The sequence below is a fragment of the Panthera tigris genome, chromosome B4, assembly GCF_018350195.1.
Source record: "Panthera tigris isolate Pti1 chromosome B4, P.tigris_Pti1_mat1.1, whole genome shotgun sequence".
Lineage (NCBI taxonomy): Eukaryota > Metazoa > Chordata > Mammalia > Carnivora > Felidae > Panthera > Panthera tigris.
Window position 1 is genome coordinate 133,059,764 of NC_056666.1, and position 17,765 is coordinate 133,077,528.

General features: G+C 39.6%; 1 protein-coding gene across 1 annotated transcript in view; it reads left to right on the plus strand.

Moving 5' to 3' along the window:
* Positions 1-313: 313 nt before the first annotated feature.
* Positions 314-17,765, plus strand: part of EP300 (E1A binding protein p300) — an 81,468-nt gene continuing 64,016 nt past the window's right edge. The window contains exon 1 of the mRNA XM_042993363.1: positions 314-835. Coding sequence (XP_042849297.1) covers positions 742-835 — 94 coding nt within the window. The 5' untranslated portion in view covers positions 314-741. The remainder of the gene's footprint in view (positions 836-17,765) is intronic.

The following is a 17,765-nucleotide window of genomic DNA, read 5'->3' on the forward strand; positions in this document are numbered from 1 at the left end:
GGCCTCCTCGGTGGGCTCGGCGTCGGCGCGGGCGGGCGGCGCTGCTCGGCCCGGCCCCCTCGGCCCTCTGGACCGGCGAGCTCCGCGCCCGGCGTCCTCGCCGCGCCTCCGCCGCGCGATGTGAGGCGGCGGCGCCAGCCTGGCTCTCGGCTCGGGCGAGCTCTCTGCGGCCATTAGGGGCCGGTGCGGCGGCGGCGCGGAGCGCGGCGGCAGGAGGAGGGCTCGGAGGGTGGGGGCGCAGGTCCGGGAGGGGGCACCGGGAGGAGGTGAGTGTCTCTCGTCGCCTCCTCCTCTCCCCCCTTTTCGCCCCCGCCTCCTTGTGGCGATGAGAAGGAGGAGGACAGCGCCGAGGAGGAAGAGGCTGATGGCGGCGGCGGAGCTCCGAGAGACCTCGGCTGGGCAGGGGCCGGCCGTGGCGGGCCGGGGACTGCGCCTCTAGAGCCGCGAGTTCTCGGGAATTCGCCGCAGCGGACGCGCTCGGCGGATTTGTGCTCCTGTGCCCTCCGGGCCTGGGCCCAGGCCCGGCCCCTCGCACTTGCCCCTACCTTTTCTATCGAGTCCGCATCCCTCTTCGGCCACCGCGACCCGGCGAAGAGAAAAAGGAACTTCCCCCCCACCCCCTTCGGGGGCCGGCGGAGCCCCCCAAGCCCACCCCAGGGAGCGGGGCGGGGAGCCCCGGCCGAAGAAGAGATTTCCCGAGGATTCTCGTTTTCCTCGCCTGTATCTCCGAAAGAATTAAAAATGGCCGAGAATGTGGTGGAACCGGGGCCGCCTTCAGCCAAGCGGCCTAAACTCTCATCTCCGGCCCTCTCGGCGTCGGCCAGCGATGGCACAGGTTAGTCCCAGGAGCCCTGGCCTTCCACATCCCCCCCCTTCATCTTTTTTGCTCGGTGCACCTTTCTTCTTCCATATTTTCTCCCTTTTTCTCTTCTTAGTTGTCTGCCTCTTGGTTAATTTTAAAGGTGTTTGAATGAGCTGGTCGAAGACGTCCAGTAGCCCAACCATTTTCTTTGCTTCCTAATACATTCGTTGCAACACTATGTCATATCGGTGTGTGTTCTGGAATTAGAGCTCTTGAGTGGTGCTATGGAAATAGCCTTTATTGTTGCTTCTGTGCAGTTTAATTTTTGAAATGCCGGTGCATTTGTGTGTAAGGCTTTTTTTTTTTTTTTGCAATTTTACTTTGAATTTTTTTTGTTGTTGTTGAGAAATGAGGAATTGCGAATCCTTTCTCCTTGATTGCACTTATTCTGTTTTCTCTACTTTTCACTCTTCCTTTTCAAAATTTTCTCTTTTTGGCACAAGATTTTCTGTTGAGGATGAGGGTTTAAAAAATCTTGGTTTTATTTGTGTGTTGTGTGTGTGTGATCCAGGATTTCAGGTTTGGTGTGATAAGGTTTAATGTCAAAGCTGAAATTTGGTTCCGATTATTTTACCTACCATCCCTAGGGGTTTTTTTTCCCCCCTTTTTATTTGCCTTAAGAATCAATATGGAGCGCAGTTCATTTTACATCTCCCGTTTCTTTCGTGTGAGACCAAAATGTCTGAAACTGGGGTTTTAGGTTGGGAGAGACCAGAGGCATTTTCTTTGCAGTTTGTAGTCACTTTCTCTTTGGGGGGGGAGGGGGGTGGAGATACCCGATTGTGTGGAGTTCTGTAGTTGGAAATCAAAATTAGAAGTTGTAAGCACCCCAGTCATGAACTGCAAAGATAAACTGATCATACAAAAGTTTAAAATGTGTGTTAGGTTCGGTAGTTGTGTGTGTTTGTCTTTTTATGCTTTAAACCTATTTGGAGATCCATACTTGAGTGTGAAAAAAGCTCTACAATTCTTAACTTCACTCAGTTGTGGACTAAAACCCTTTTGTCAAAGGAAATTCGGGGAGACTTCCCTCCGTCATCCCCTTCTTATAATTAGTTTGGTGCTGTCTTGATGGCTAGCGATCTTCTCTTTTGCCGTCGTAGTTGTTTGAGGTGCCGGGATAATGAAGAGGAAGAATGGCTGGCCATCTGACAGTCCACAAGATGTTCCCCCTTACTCCGGAGCATCTCTTTAACTCAACGTCATCCCTCCATCTGCCAGTGAGAGTGCATAATGGAGTTAAATGTACCCTAGGAGTTTGTAGAGAACTTCTAAAGCATGTTTCTAAGTAGACTTCGTTTCAGAGGGTGAAAATGTAAGGATGTGGCAAATGCTTTGGATTCTTTGCTTTTATGGGAAAAATGTGTCCTGAGTTTCAGATAACCTGCAAAGATTGAGGATTTTGCTAAGTTCTTTACTTTAGACTTGTAAAATTGGCAGTGTGAGAACTTTGATCTATTCTTATTCCCTGGACTTTCTGTAGTCTTCACGGATTTTTTTCTCTTACTTGCCTTTTTTTCCCCCTCAACATTATTACACATATCAAGCGTTGTATTCCTTTGCACTTACTAAGATGTTCCAGAGGATCTTCAGATCACCTTTAGACATATTTCCACCTGTAGCTTTTGTGTTGTTTTCTTTAGTTTTTGTGTCGTGTGGTAGTGGGTTTTACGTTGGAGTTCGCCAGAGACTTGGGATGTTATAGAGAAAACTTCTTTAATGTGTGTCATTTTGATGACTCCTGATTTGAGCGGCTTAGTCTTGGAGTAAATGGAGTAACGCAAGGCCTGGAAGGCAGGCTGTGCTCTGTTGTTCAGACACCTCTGTTCAGGTGCAGTGCTGCATTCTCCATTTTTGATCTGAGCTAACTCATCTCAGTAGTATCTCACCTGTCCGGTACACAGAAACTGTTTTTTGCTACTTGAAATATCTTTGGATAATTATGAGTCCTAAATGTATCATGTGGGTTTAGTAGAGTAAAAAAAAAAAAAAAAAAAATTCCTCAACATTTGAGATGAACTCAGTCAATTTTAGTACTAAGAGTTTATTTTAGTATTATACTTGATATTAGTATTTACAGAAAGTTACCTTTCTCTAAATTTTGTGGGAGGGTTTCAACCTCCCCTGCCGCCCCCCCCCCCCCCCCCCATTAAGATTGTACTCCAGGAATTCTTTGGTGTCCCGTTTCTAATCCTAATCAGTCTGGTTTTTTTTTGTTGGGGGATGGAGGGAGGTGGTTATTAAGAAAATACTGTCACTGTCGCCTTGTGAACTTAATTCAGGTTGGTGACCTTTTTTTTTCCCTTTGTTTTTCTTTCCCCCCTGCAGCCAGCACTGTGTAGTGTAGTTTGCAGGCAACTTTTAACAGAGACACTTCACTTTAAAACTTTGAATTTTCAAACATGTAACTCTCTACGTTTTGACTTTTGAGTCATTACCTGGATATTTCATAAATGTGAAAGTAAGTTCTTTGGTCCTCAATTAATGAATTTTATCTAGAACTGGGTCAAAATGATCCCAACATTCTAGACATTAGAAACTTTTTTAATGATCAGGGCTTGCAGTTCTAGTAGCATAAGTGTACCTAACAAGAGTGTTTGTGTGTGCCAGTTTCATAGGAAAACAAACTGGAACCCAATTGGGTTGACATACTACAGTATTAACAAAACAAATTAGTGTTTAAATCCCACCTTCTGAATTTTTAAGGTTGGCCACTGATGCAGAATAAAAATGACTTCTCGTTAGATAGTCGAAGATTCTTCTAAAACATTTCCAGATTGATTCAAATATCTTGAATTAAGTTCAAGTTTTATGTGTTGGAATGAGGAGGAAGAGACTTATTTTTTAGCTTGTGCATCTTTTTGTTCCTGTTTCAATATTTGTAGTTGATCCATTTGATCCATTGAAAATTTAATTTAAGTTGGTATGGTTAGATCAGAACTATTTGATAAATCAAATGACTTTATGCCCCCCCCCCCGAAAATGATAAAAGCCACATGTAAAAATATTTTGCTAAAATTATTGAACAGAAAGGTTGACAGGTAAGTCCTGAAAATATTTCTTGAACCTATTTCTAATAACCTGAGGGATGGGCATGATGAGGATGATACTGTTGCCTCCGTTGTTCACTGGATATATTCTGTGGCTGCTTTGTAACACTTAATGCTATATGCACTGAAAGATCAGACTCTGGAAAGATGGTTGACAGTGCGAAGATCTGGCATTTAAGTGAAGATCCTTCTGGTCTTGGTACAGTTTTGTGGCCCTACTGTGAACTCAGGTGTCAGAATTGGCTTGGATTTTATGCCTATTTTTCATTTGAGGCACAGCGCAGATAGTATATAAACTATATCATCTTGATCGCTAGATTACTGTACATAATAGAGAAGTGGCAAGGATTTTTTTTTAATGTCAGTTATTATTTCTCAAAACACTCCTGTGGATTAGTGGTTTATTATCCTGACCACGATATTTTTGGTGGAAGCTATTTCTTTTTCAGCTCTTAAAGCTGTGATGCTATGTTTTAATTTTATTTTTTAGGGATGTGTGTTTAGATTAGAGTTCAGCTTCTGGAGTTTTTCAGTTATGGCTCCTTGGTTCACTGAGGTATTGCTGATCTCAGTGTTAAGTTGCAAAACATTTTATTATGTGCCTTGAACTCTGTCAATTGCTTATTTTCAAGGCTTTGTAAGTTCATTTATAGGGCTTTAAGAAGGCTGTCTGGTTGATAGTGAGATGAAGTGACTTTTGTTAAGTTGTAAATCTTGTATGTGTTACATACAATATGGGTGCCCTTTTCCAGCAGAAATTCATGTTCTCTCACAGAGCTGAGAAATGTATCGGGTTTGTCCAGTGAATGTATAGAGGAGAGAGAGGAAACAGCTTCTGCCTTGATTGCCTTTTGGCATTTTCTGTTTTACTTTGTTTTTCCACCTTCTCCTTAGTCTATTCTATAAAAAGAGAGATAAATTGAAACAAGAAGTTAAAAATTGGTGCCTCATGGTGTTTGTAGGGACATTAAGTGGTAAATAGGAAAGGAAAAAGAAAAGAGTAGGAAGAATGTTGCAGATACAAGTGGGAGTGTAAAATACCTCTTCCTGGTGTATTTACAAAAACAGTTCAGGAGCTGTTCTGCCAATTCATCCACCCAACAATTAATAGAAAAATACGACATGCTTCTTTGTGTTTTCTGCGCTTTTAGTGTTTCATCCTTTGAGAATTGCTGAAATTGAAATTTTTAGTGTGGCAAACATTAGGGAAATTAATGGGCAAGTTGAAACTGAAATTATACCAAGTGTAAAAATTTTAAAACACTGAATTTTGCAGATGATTTTTTTATGTGATGGGTGGTAGTTTTCTTCTGAAATTTTAGTAGGAAATGTTTTATTGCACAGTTTTCAAAGGTTTAAGAGAATGAATACTGAGGTGTTAAGCCTTTTCTGAACAGTTTAGATATAGATCTTATTTTATAAATGCTTCAAAAGGCAATTAGCAATAATTTAGTTGAGAGAGAAAGGAAAACTAAAACTACTGAAAAAAAGTGAGCAGTTAAAGAAAAGGAGTTTTGGAGTCTATTTTAGAGTTCAGATCCCAGACCTGCCTTTATTAACTGTGAACCTTGGGCGAATTACTGAACTTTTTCTCAGCTTTCTCACCTGTAGTACCCACCTTACAAGATTGTGGGGAGGAGTAAATGAAAATTCTCTTTATCCAGTGCTTAGGGTAGTGCCTGTTGCAGCATAGTATGTGCTAATTCTGTTGATGGTTTTTAACCTTACTACTAAATATACAACAACAAAGCAGTGGTAGGTTTTTTTAATGAATTTGTGGATAGACTGGATAAAGAGAAAGCCAAGTCATGAAGTTCAGAGAGGAGAAGCCTTAGAAGTAAAGCTTATGGTGCAAAGATTAAATTTCTAAAGAGTATAAGAACATGGTAGCAGAGATTAAAATAAGACCAGAAGTACTGTATGTACTGTCACATAGGGTGTCTTGTATATGTAAGTAATTGTATATGTAAGTGGAAATCAAGTATTTAAAGCATAATGAGAAATCAGAAAGCAGATTGTTCTTACTGTAAATGCTCAAGTTAAGAATGGCTTTTTGCTAAAGAACTGTGTGATTGAGCACCATTTTTTCTGTTTTGTATTTGCTTCTCTGTGTTTTAAAGGGCTTTCTTAAAAAAGAAGAGGGAGAAGAGAAGAAGGGGGAGGGGGAGTGCAGTACTTTTCAAATTTTTTTGACCACACCCAGTAAGAGCTGTATTTTACATGAGTACCAGAGACCCTGTCTCAGCAAGTGGACAAACTTACCCATACTACTTGTAGTATACTATGTATGATGTTTTCTATTTTTTCTTTTTCTTTCTTTCTTTCTTTCTTTCTCTCTCTCTCTCTCTCTCTCTCTCTCTCTCTCTCTCTCTCTCAAGTGCTGGTTGTGGCCCATTGTATTGATTTCATGACCCACTATTGGCATGTGACCCACAATTTGAAAAATACTGGCTTAGAAAGGTTGACAAGCTGTCATTTGTCTCTATTGGGCCAACACTTTCTGTATACTAGGCATTTATCATCAGAAGGGAATACTCTGGTAATCCAGACAGACATAGACCCTTCCTTCCGTAGCTCATAGATAAGGGTGGAAGAGCTACATTCAAGACTGATGTGACCAGCATTATATTGAGAAGTGCTGTGTACAGTGGGAGAAACTGGAGGGCCTATAACCTGTAACTGTTGTTCCTCTGGTGACTGTCTTAGAGGTATTGGTGTCTGATCTTGAGATCTGAAGGATAGGTGTAATAGGGTTAGGAAGAGAGAGCCCAGGCTGGGAACAAGAGTATGGCCTGTTCAGGGAACCTATTAAATTCTATCTGGCTGGGGGGATAGCAAGAAATATGACCATAGAGGTGAGTATGGGGCCACTTATGCTTGCCTTATAACGCTTACTGGAGTTTAGACTTTACATTTTAGCACTTTTAAATGGATGGGGCAGAATTGTACGTGATGATCGACTAAAGTGAGGAATGCTTTGGAAAGGAACAGGGAACATATGATGCAGGAACACCAGAGAGATGGCTGTTTTAGGATTCTAGCTGTGATGAGTGTGGCCTAAATTGGTAGATGGAAAGCAATGAAAAGATTAGAGAAAGGTAGGTGACCAACGGAAGCTGGTTGATTAATTACAGGTTAGGATATTGTGATAGAGAGGGATCAAGGATAATTCCCAAGTTTCAAGTTTGGATAGTTGGGTTGGTGAGGTTGCCATTTACTGAGATAGCAAACATAGGAAGTGAAGTATTTGTGTGTGAATGTGGTGGGGGTTAGGGGTTGTGATGAGTTAAGTTTTGAGCATTTTGAAGTTGTGTGATTCTCCTGAGTGGAGTAGTCAGTATTCATTTAGTGCCTTTCTCTCCTTTCAGCCAACAAACATTGACTGCCCACCAAGTTTTAGACCCTTGGAAATGTAAAAATGAATCAAAGTACACTTTCTGCTCTCAAAGCATTTAGGATCTGGTGGGGTTGGCATACTTGTCCACACAGTTTTCCTGAGTTATACTCTGATACGTGTTTAAAAAAAAAAAAAAAAAAAAAAAAGGTTGTGGATAAAGGTAGTGGATAGGGATTGTTTCTGACAGGCCGTGTTTGGAGGACTGGGGGAAAACTTCAGAGAGAATGTGTGTTTGAACAGAGGCAGGAGAACTTGAAGATAACTTCCCTTAGAAGTAGAGAAAGTTGGAAGAGTATTTCTGTGTCAGGTGGAACAAATACAGGTAGCTCTGGTGTGACTAGAAACATAGACTGTGGTGGTATGTTTTCATGTGAGACAGATGGAAAAGGATTTTGGTGTCCTATTATGAAAAGACAAAAATGTGATAAAGAGTTTGACATTTTTTACCATCAGGAAAAAAAAATTTATGAACAAGAGAGTGACATGGTCAGGGAAGGGGGAAAGATGAATTCTGGTGACACTGTACAGGATCCAGTAGCAGGCAGGGATAGCAGGAATACTAGGGGTATGTCGCTTGTGTTTTGAGCGCACTTCATTTGCCTTGGAAGTTTTTTGGTAGATTGTAATTATTGATGTGAATTGTTTATTTAAGGTCCCAGGTTTTGTTTACCAGTTGTCCTAAATGTAGAAAATACAGCAGATAACTCAAAAACCAATCACTCTTCCCTTTTTCTTTACAGATACGCAGTCTTTCAGAATTTTTTTGTTTTTGTTCTTGGAGAGATGGTATGATAGCTCTATCGTCTAGGATCCCCTATAGGCATTTCATTCCTTTAGAGCAAACCCCAGTCAAGCAAACAAATCCTAGCCTCACCGCAAAGCTTCTCCCAAGATGTTACCACTACTCAAAATCAAGAAATTGTCAAGGGCGCCCAGGTGGCTCAGTCAGTTAAGCTCCTGACTCTTGATTTCAGCTCAGGTCATCTCACGACTGGTTAGATCAAGCCCCATGTGGGGCTCTGCACTGACAGTGTGGAGCCTGCTTTGGATTCCCTTTCTCACTCTGTCTGTACCTGTCCTCTGCTCTGCTCGTGTGCGCTCCCCTGCTCTCTCTCTCTCAAAAATAAATAAATGTTAAAAATAAAATAAAATGATCAGAGCTAGATAAGTGAGTGTGTGGTTTAGGTTTAATATGAACGTGTTGTTTACTTGATTCTTAAGGTAGGATTTTAATAAAAGTGTCCTCACCTTTGAATTAATTTCACACCAGGAAGTGTCACTATATTAATAAATTGATAAAGAGCAAGGCAGGCCACACATCTGATCAGTCATAGCACTTCATCTTTGTTTAAATGTTGTGACTTAAATAAATGTGGTGGGATTAAGAATCAACTTCAAGTAAGTCACTTGCCAAAGTATAGTTGCACCTTTTGATGTCATGGTTGCAGGACAATGTTAAGAATGCATATTTTGAAATTTGCTTGCACTTCTGCCCTTTGACCCTGTTGGATTTCAAAATTTAACCGTTGCTAACTTGATGGCTTTGTGATCCTGTATAACCTAATATTACCATCTTCTATCCAAATTTGTGTATAACTCACAAATTGTTGCCAATTGTTTTGAAATGTATTAGAAGTCATATCTGTCTTTCCAGCATGGATATTTTATTTAATTTTCTTAGTCTTTCAAAAGTAGTTTTAAGTGTTTGTCCATTTTTCTCAGTAGGTGGGCTGTTTGTGATTAGATTAATCCTGCTTTCTTTACAGAGTATCAAATACTGTTTTTAATAAAGTACCAAATAAAGGTTAGGAAAGTTGTTTCAACCTAATTAATTCCTGAAGTTTGCAAATTTTTCTTATTTTTTGTTTTTGTTTTGTTTTTGCTTTTTTTATTTTATAATAAAACTTTGTTTAAATTTTATTTTTTATTATATTTTTTAAAATTTACATCCAAATTAGCGTATAGTGCAACAATGATTTCAGGAGTAGATTCCTTAGTGCCCCTTACCCATTTAGCTCATCCCCCTCCCACAACCCCTCCCGTAACCCTCAGTTTGTTCTCCATATTTATGAGTTTCTTCTGTTTTGTCCCCCTCCCTGTTTTTATATTATTTTTGTTTCCCTTCCCTTATGTTCATCTGTTTTGTTTCTTAAAGTCCTCATAGGAGTGAAGTCATATGATTTTTGTCTTTCTCTAACTAATTTCACTTAGCATAATACCCTCCACTTCCATCCATGTAGTTGCAAATGGCAAGATTTCATTCTTTTTGATTGCCGAGTAATACTCCATTGTGTATATATACCACATATTCTTTATCCATTCATCCATCGATGGACATTTGGGTTCTTCCCATACTTTGGCTATTGTTGATAGTGCTGCTGTAGACATGGGGGTGCATGTGTCCCTTTGAAACACCTCACCTGTATCCCGTGGATAAATGCCTAGTTGTGCAATTGCTGGGTTGTAGGGTAGTTCTGTTTTTAGTTTTTTGAGGAACCTCCATACTGTTTTCCAGAGTGGCTGCACCAGCTTGCATTCCCAAAATTTTTCTCATTTTAAAGACTGCAGTGTTTTTAAATATCATGCTTCTTCAGCACCCCAAACAGCTGAATTAATAATGTAGGAGTATCCTAAACCAATAAGAATGAGAGATCTTTATGAGCTTGTCAATGTCTAGCCAGACTGTTACCAGATTTTTAAAGTTCTGAAGATTTGGCTTTCGTTTCCCTCCTTACTTTTTAAAATCCTGGGTGCCTCCCCTGTAATAGGGGCTCTGAGCATTCTGATGTCTGCCCACCTTGTCACTCACTTTGCTCCCCCTACTTTGAATTCTTTCAGTTACTGAACTGGCTGAGCTTTGCATGTTCACAACCTATTCTCTCTCTTTAATTCCACAATTCACCTGTCCAGCTCCTTCTTATCCTCTGGCCTCACCAGTGAGAGGAAAGAAAGGTTTTGAGATCTGGAATGTGCATTTTTTACTTAATTTATTAATGTTTATTTTTGAGAGAGACAGAGACAGTGTGAGCGGGGGAGGGGCAAGAGAGAGGGAGACACAGAATCAGAAGCAGGTTCCAGGCTCCGAGCTGTTAGCACAGAGCCTGACGCGGGGCTTGAACCCATGAACCATTAGAGTATGACCTGAGCTGAAGTTGGACGCTTAACCGACTGAGCCACCCAGGCACCCCAGGATTGTGCGTTTTTTAAAAAGCATTTGAATGCCATAGAGAAAACGAAATGAGAGTCAACGGATGAATTCTGTCTTCTGCGTGGATACTTTAGAGTTGACTAGTTTCAGAACACTATGGGTGTTTTGCTTAATGTGTACAGTTTAAGAGCAGAACTGAGTTTTTATTTGACTTCATTTTATCTGAAGCACAAAAATATGACTGTTTATCCGACAAATGTGTGAGCTTTCTAAATGGGGCGGGGGAAGATGTATAACTAGGAAGAGGTGCTATTTAGTAGAATAGATTTTGAGCCACAATTATTTCAATTTTAAGTTTCACATCCTAGTTAGTAACTTTTTTAAAAAAAGCCTTTTATGCTCGCAGTGCAGTGTGTGGGATTATATTAATAATTCTAATTTTGAAGGTTATGCTTCATTTATATATTTCATGGTGGGTAATAGTTGTCTAATTCCTCATATATTATGGGATCATCTTGATTTTTAGAAAGGGTAAGTATTCATTTTATAAGAGATTATATGGCTAAATCCATATACCAATATAGAAAACACCAAGGGTAACCTACAAAATCAGTATGTAATAAGGAAAGGATGTTTTGACTCAACACCAGTTTTCCACATATTCAGTCCAAATTCATTTTTGTTTAGATTGTTGCATTTCTAATACTTGATCCATTGTATTCTAAACTCATGTATTCTAAACTTTGCGAGTCAGATTTAAATATGTCCTGTCAGTCACATTTGTATCACTGTGTTTAGATTGAATATACACTGAAGGGAAGGAACATTTTACTCGGGGCACCTGGGTGGCTCAGTCAGTTAAGTGCCCGACTTTGGCTCACTCAGGTCATGATCTTGCAGGCTGTAGGTTTGAGCCCCACATCGGGCTCTGTGCTGACCGCTCAGAGCCTGGAGCCTGCTTGGGATTCTGTGTCTCCCTCTCTCTCTGACCCTCCCCCACTCATGCTCTGTCTCTCTCCATCTCTCAAAAAAAATTAAAAGAAGCATTTTACTCCAAGTTACTTTGTATTTGTGCATCATTAAAGGTATATGGGAACTTGTCAACAAGCTATTTGGTAGAAATAGCCCGCTAATGGTGTTGATGGGTTGATAATTTTAGTAATCAGGAAATGTCTTACTGGAGATAGTGTGAGTTGATTGACCAGTTGTTTCTGATACTGTTTTGTAATATTCGCCTTAGGATAGTTTAAAAGGTAATAGAATAAATTTCAGATTTATAAATTTCTACTCCTAGAGAAAGGGGGGAATTAAGCAAATATTTACTAGCTTAGTTTAGTATCTAGAAAAGGTCATTGTTGTCTTTTACTTTCTTACCTCCTACTTTACAACTGCACTGAACTGCTCTTCCCTAGCTTGCTAAATAATCTTCTAATATCTACATTCAGTAAATTCTCTCTGAAGCACGGGCACCACTAATATTTCCTTCTTGGAACCTGGTTTCCAGGACAGTATTCCTGGTAGGTGGGCTGGGAATGTTCGGTTTCAACATCTTCTGGTGGTTAAGATCATTGTCCCTTAAATACTTGTTTATCTGATGATCCTCTTCATTGATGTCCAGTGGCATTTCTCATATCACTGAGTACTTCTCTGGATTGTCCATCCGGATAGCTGTACCTCTGTATATCCTCTTAGGTTGTCTAACCCCAGAAATTTAGGAGTCATCCTTGTCTTTTTTCTCAACCCATTACCTGTAGTCCAAAAGAGTTCTTTTGTTTGGCTCCTTTGCTGCTTCTGCCCTTTTAGTACTGCTCCAGAATTAACTGCTAGTTTTTGTTATTCTCCAGCAGCAGCCTTCTAACCAGTCTCTCTGACTCTAGCTTGTCTGTCTAGTTCATTCTGCATCCTGTTTGCCTGAGTGGGCTTTAATAAATACAAATCTGGGTGCGCCTGGGTGGCTCAGTCGGTTAAGCGTCCGACTTCAGCTCAGGTCACGATCTCGCGGTCCGTGAGTTCAAGCCCCGCGTCGGGCTCTGGGCCGATGGCTCAGAGCCTGGAGCCTGCTTCCGATTCTGTGTCTCCCTCTCTCTCTGCCCCTCCCCCGTTCATGCTCTGTCTCTCTCGGTCTCAAAAATAAATAAATGTTAAAAAAAAAAAATTAAAAGGAAAAAATAAATACAAATCTGTTCATATCATATTTTTGCTTAAAATTCTTCAGCACATCAATTTTCTCTTTAGAGTAAAAATCCCAAACTCTTGTTAAAGGACCCTCTAAATTTCTTATGTTTGTTGAACATCTAAATTTTATTCTCCTTATCTGAACTAATCCCTATGAAGGGCAACTTGAGATGGGGGCCTGAGAAGATGACTTATTTGAATCTTTATTTTTTCCCTTTCCTTGAAGGGAAAGAAAGAATTTGTAGAGCTCAGTAAGCGGCATGAAATTGAGGCTGATCAATACTAATCCCAGTGTTCAGTAGGATTTCTTTAAATTGTGACAGTAAATTTTTGATAATTTTTTTCCCCCTTGCATCTTCACACATACCACTTTTAGTTTGGGACTTGCTTTTCTACTAGTTTTAGACCATGGTTTTCATTTGCTGTTTGTGACAAAGTCGTGGCTAAGGACGCGCTCTGGAAGTGATCTTGGCCCTTCCCTCTGGACAGAAGGTTCTGAAATCTCTCACCAAGCATTCAGATTCTCTATCACTTAGCCAGGGACACCAGAATCTTCTGCGTGAGTTTACCTTTCTCAGTAAATACTTGCTAGCCCTAAAAACACAACAGCAACAACAACAAAACTCCATGAGGGAGGTAGAAGTTTTATTATCTTTTGATGGAAGAGGTAACTTGAGCTTGGTAAATGAAGTCAGCTTATAGAATTGGGTTTAAATCCAAGTATTTGGACTCCTTGAGTAGTGCAAAGTTACAGATACTAGTGATAGAACTAATGGCGTTTAGGAATCATAAATGAGAGCTTTGAGGCACAATCAAAATAGCTTAGGAATAATAATGATAGTGATATTAGATGAAATAATAGGGTCCGTTTGATTAGAGGTCAAAGTATATATGACTTTTACATAGTCTTCCACATTTAATCAGTATAGCTGTTGAAAATGTTTTACAAGTAGAGGTAAGAGAACTTTTTATAAATAACCCGGGGGCACCTGGCTGGCTCATAGTGCGACTTTTGATCTCATGGTTGTGAGTTCGAGCCCCACGTTAGTGGTAGAGATTGCTTAAAAAAAAAAAAAATTTAAGTTCTAAATACCCAGTCAGATATAAATAATTATAGGATGCAATTTTAGAATTGCTGGTCTGTGAGTATATGCTAGATCCTGTGAGAAATGTAAATATTTATTAAGTGCAACTCTGGTCCTTCAGATATTCATAGTTTGGTAGTGAGATGCGCACAAGTATTTAGCCATAACAAAAGATAGAAGATAGGAAGTGCATAGTTGAGGTTGAGAGCTATCTTGGGAAACAGGAGTATTGGGATCAGTCTTTGAGTTGAAACCTGAGTAATCTCATGTAGTAGTAACTGCAATTTAGGTCTGTTGAAAGTACAGGATTGCCATTAAAAAAAAGAACAATCCTAAACTTTTATTTTCAGGTTCTACCAATGTAAACCCTCCTGTCTGGCTTCACAATGGAGTGTAACTTCGTAACGTGATGTTAAATGTTTTGCACAAACACATAACAACCACATGCAGCAAATTTGGCTGTAGTACCGGATTAAATTAAAATCCTTAGGATTCTAGGGCCTAAAGTAAGACTTCCATATTACTTTCTGTTTATTTTTTAGAGAGAGAACACTCGTGTAGGTGGGGGATGGGGGGGGAGCCAGAGAAAGAAAAAATCTTAAGCAGGCTCCATGCTCAGCGGGGATTGATCCCACTACCCTGGGTTCATGACCTGAGCCAAAATCAAGAGTTGGACACTCAACCGACTGAGCCACCCAGTCGCCCCAAGACTTCTGCATTACTGAAGTTGATTTTACTTCCGTGCATTCTGTATATGTCGCTATTATCTACTTCTGAGATTGTTGAAAGGATTAGTGAAAATTTACAATTACTGAAGTGCCAAGAAAAATGCTTGACACGTTGAAAGTACCTGATAAAAGTTTCCTCTCATTATTAGAAGACTGCTTTGTCTTCTAATTGGGTAATGATTCCACTGAGTAATAATAATAATAGAGGAAACATTTTCATGGAATTTAATATGTGTCAGGTATTGTTCTAAATACTTTACATATATTAACTCATTTAATCCTCACAAATAACCTATGAAGGTAGGTACTTTCCTGTTTTACAGAAGTGGAAACTAGGCTCTTCTGTGTATACTTGAGAATTCTCTTGTCTGGTTCTCTGAAAAGCTTTTAGGATTTTGATTGACATTGCATTGAATGTGTAATTTTTCTTGTATTATTGCTTTGGCTAGATTCTCTAGTATAGTGTTGAATTAGAAGCATTTGTCATGGTATCTTTGTTTTATTCTGATGCTAAAGAGACTTTTGATGTTGGTCCTTTAATGCATATTTGCTCTCAGTTTTTAGGTTCTGGAAGAAGACTTTTCATCAATTTAAGGAAGTTCCCATCACTTTCTTAATTGCTGTCATTTTGGGGGGAGGTTTTTGGTGTGATTGGGCATTGAATTTTATACAGTGTTCTTCTTACAGCCATTGAGATGAATCTTACATTTTCATTCTCATTTGTTAATAATATGATGAATGGCATTTATAGATACTCTAAGCTTCTAATGCAAACCTGTCCCCCCTGGATTCCTGACATTATCCCAACTTTATCATTACATTAAAATTTTTATTTTTTTATTTTTTTTTAAATTTTTTATGTTTATTTATTATTGAGAGAGAGACACAGAGCATGAACAGGGGAGGGGTAGAGAGAGGGGGGAGACACAGAGTCCAAAGTAGGCTCCAGGCTCTGAGCTGTCAGCACACAGCCCGACGCGGGGCTCGAACTCACAAACTGCGAGATCATGACCTGAGCCGAAGTCGGTCGCCCAACCAACTGAACCACCCAGGCGCCCCTATTTTTATTTTTTTAGAGAGGGAGAGAGACCACAAGTGGGGAAACGGGGGCAGAGAGAGAGAGAGAATCTTCAGCAGATTCTACCCTCAGCACAGAGCCCAGCATAGTGTCCTAATCCATGGCCCTGGGATCATGACCTGAGCCAAAGTCAGGAGTCTGATGCTCAATTGACTAGCCACCCAGGCACCCCTCATTAAATTACATTTTAAAGATGTTAATGAATTTGATTTGTCTGTGTGGTTTTTGTTTTTTGTTGTTGTTGGACTCTTCTATGTTCATGATTTTCTTTTCTTATACTGGCCATGAATGATTTATAGAGTATTCTATTTTATAGAAGTATTTGTAAACGGTTGAATTGTCTTTTACTGAAAGTTCAGTAGGACATGGGGGTAAAAACATTTAGAACTCGTGTTTTCTTTATGGGAAGATTAGCCAATGATTAAGACAGACTGTTTCTTTAATAGTAATAGGATCATTCAGGCTATGTCTCTTTCTTTTAAACTAATTTAAATGGAAAATTTCAACTTAATAGAATAGTGTAAAGGAACTCCCCTGTGCCTTTTCCTTTAAGTTACTGATATTTTTGCACACACATACATACTCCCTCTTTTCTTTTTTTGCTGAAGTGTTTTATACCAAATCCTAGACCAGTCATTTCACCAGAAATACTTCAATATGTATCTCTTAGTTAAAAGGATTTGTTTTAACATAGTAACTATGCTGTTATCACACCCAACAAAATTGATGATTTATTATTACCGACAACTCAGCCATATTTTATTTTCCTGATTTTCTTCTTAAAATGTGTGGGTTTTTTGTTTGTTTTTTTGGTTGTTTGTTTTTACATTTGGTTCGCAGGACCCAAATAAGTTATATCTAGTTGCTGGATCTGGTATTTTTCCTTTTGTGTCATTGATTGGTTGCAGAAACTGGGACATTTATCCTATATAATTTCTTTTCAATTAAGGTTTGGTGAATATTTTCTCAGGAACGTATCTATTTTTGGCCCTTGCAGTTTTTTATTACTTTTCTTCAAAGAACCAACTTCTGGGGCACCTGGGTGGCTCAGTCAGTTAAGTGTCCGACCTCAGCTCAGGGATTGTGAGTTCAAGTCCCGCATCGGGCTCTCTGCTGTCAACACAGACCCGACTTTGGATCCTCTGTCTCCCCTCTCTCTCTGCCGCTCTCCCTCTCAAAATTTAACATTTCAAAAAGAAAAAAAAAAGTGCCCGGGTGGCTCAGTTGGTTGATCGACCGTCCGACTTCAGTTCGAGTCATGATCTCTCAGCTGGCTCTGTGCCGACAGCTTGGAGCCTAGAGCCTGCTTCTGATTCTGTATCTCCCTCTCTGTCTGCCCACCCCTGTCCCCTGCTTGAGCTCTTTCTCTCAAAAACAAACATTAAAACAAACAACCTCTGGTTTTGTTGGTACCCTCTCAGCTGTTTTTCTCTTCCATTGATAATTGCTTTTATCTTTGATCATCTTGCTATTAATTTTTTTCTAACATAACTTGGCTACTTAACTACTTTTTAGCTTTATTTTAAGTTTTGAAATGTATTTTATTATTAATGTTTCTTTTGTGATTTCCTCTTTACCTTCCCACTACATGTATATATATATACTTTAAAAATTTCTAAATGAGCACAGATCATTTTTATTTTTTCCTAAACACTATAACTAAACTGATGATGGGATATTTCCTTGTATACTCCAGGGGAAAAGTAGAATGCAAAATTGTTCGTAAAATATGTATGATCTTAGTTTTGTGAATTATGTAAATGGAAACAATGAAGGAAATATACCCATATATTAAGCAGTTGTCTTTCAGTAGTGATACATTAGGGAAGTTTTATTTGAAACCTTATTTGTATTCCAAAACACCTAAGACACATTTTGTTTTTATGATGGTGGAGCACAAAATGATTTTTCAAAAGGAAAGAATAATACTATAGAAGTCTGGACTCTGAATCATGCCCTGAGATCCTGGGGTGTGATTCAGGGCAATTAAAATAAGACCAGATGCTTAAGTGTGTTGGGACATTAGGCAGAGAGTTGGTGTATAGGTGGTGAGACTGTCCTTCCCAGAGAGTTACAGTCTGGATGCAGCAGTGGGGTAAGGGGTCCTGATAGGAAGAGATAGCAGCGGGGGAGGAGAGAGACACACACACACACAGATAATTTCAGTGCCATGATAGGATGCTGTAAGAACAAGAAGGGCACATAGAGGAAGAGTTGTGCTTAGAAACCACGATTAATTGAA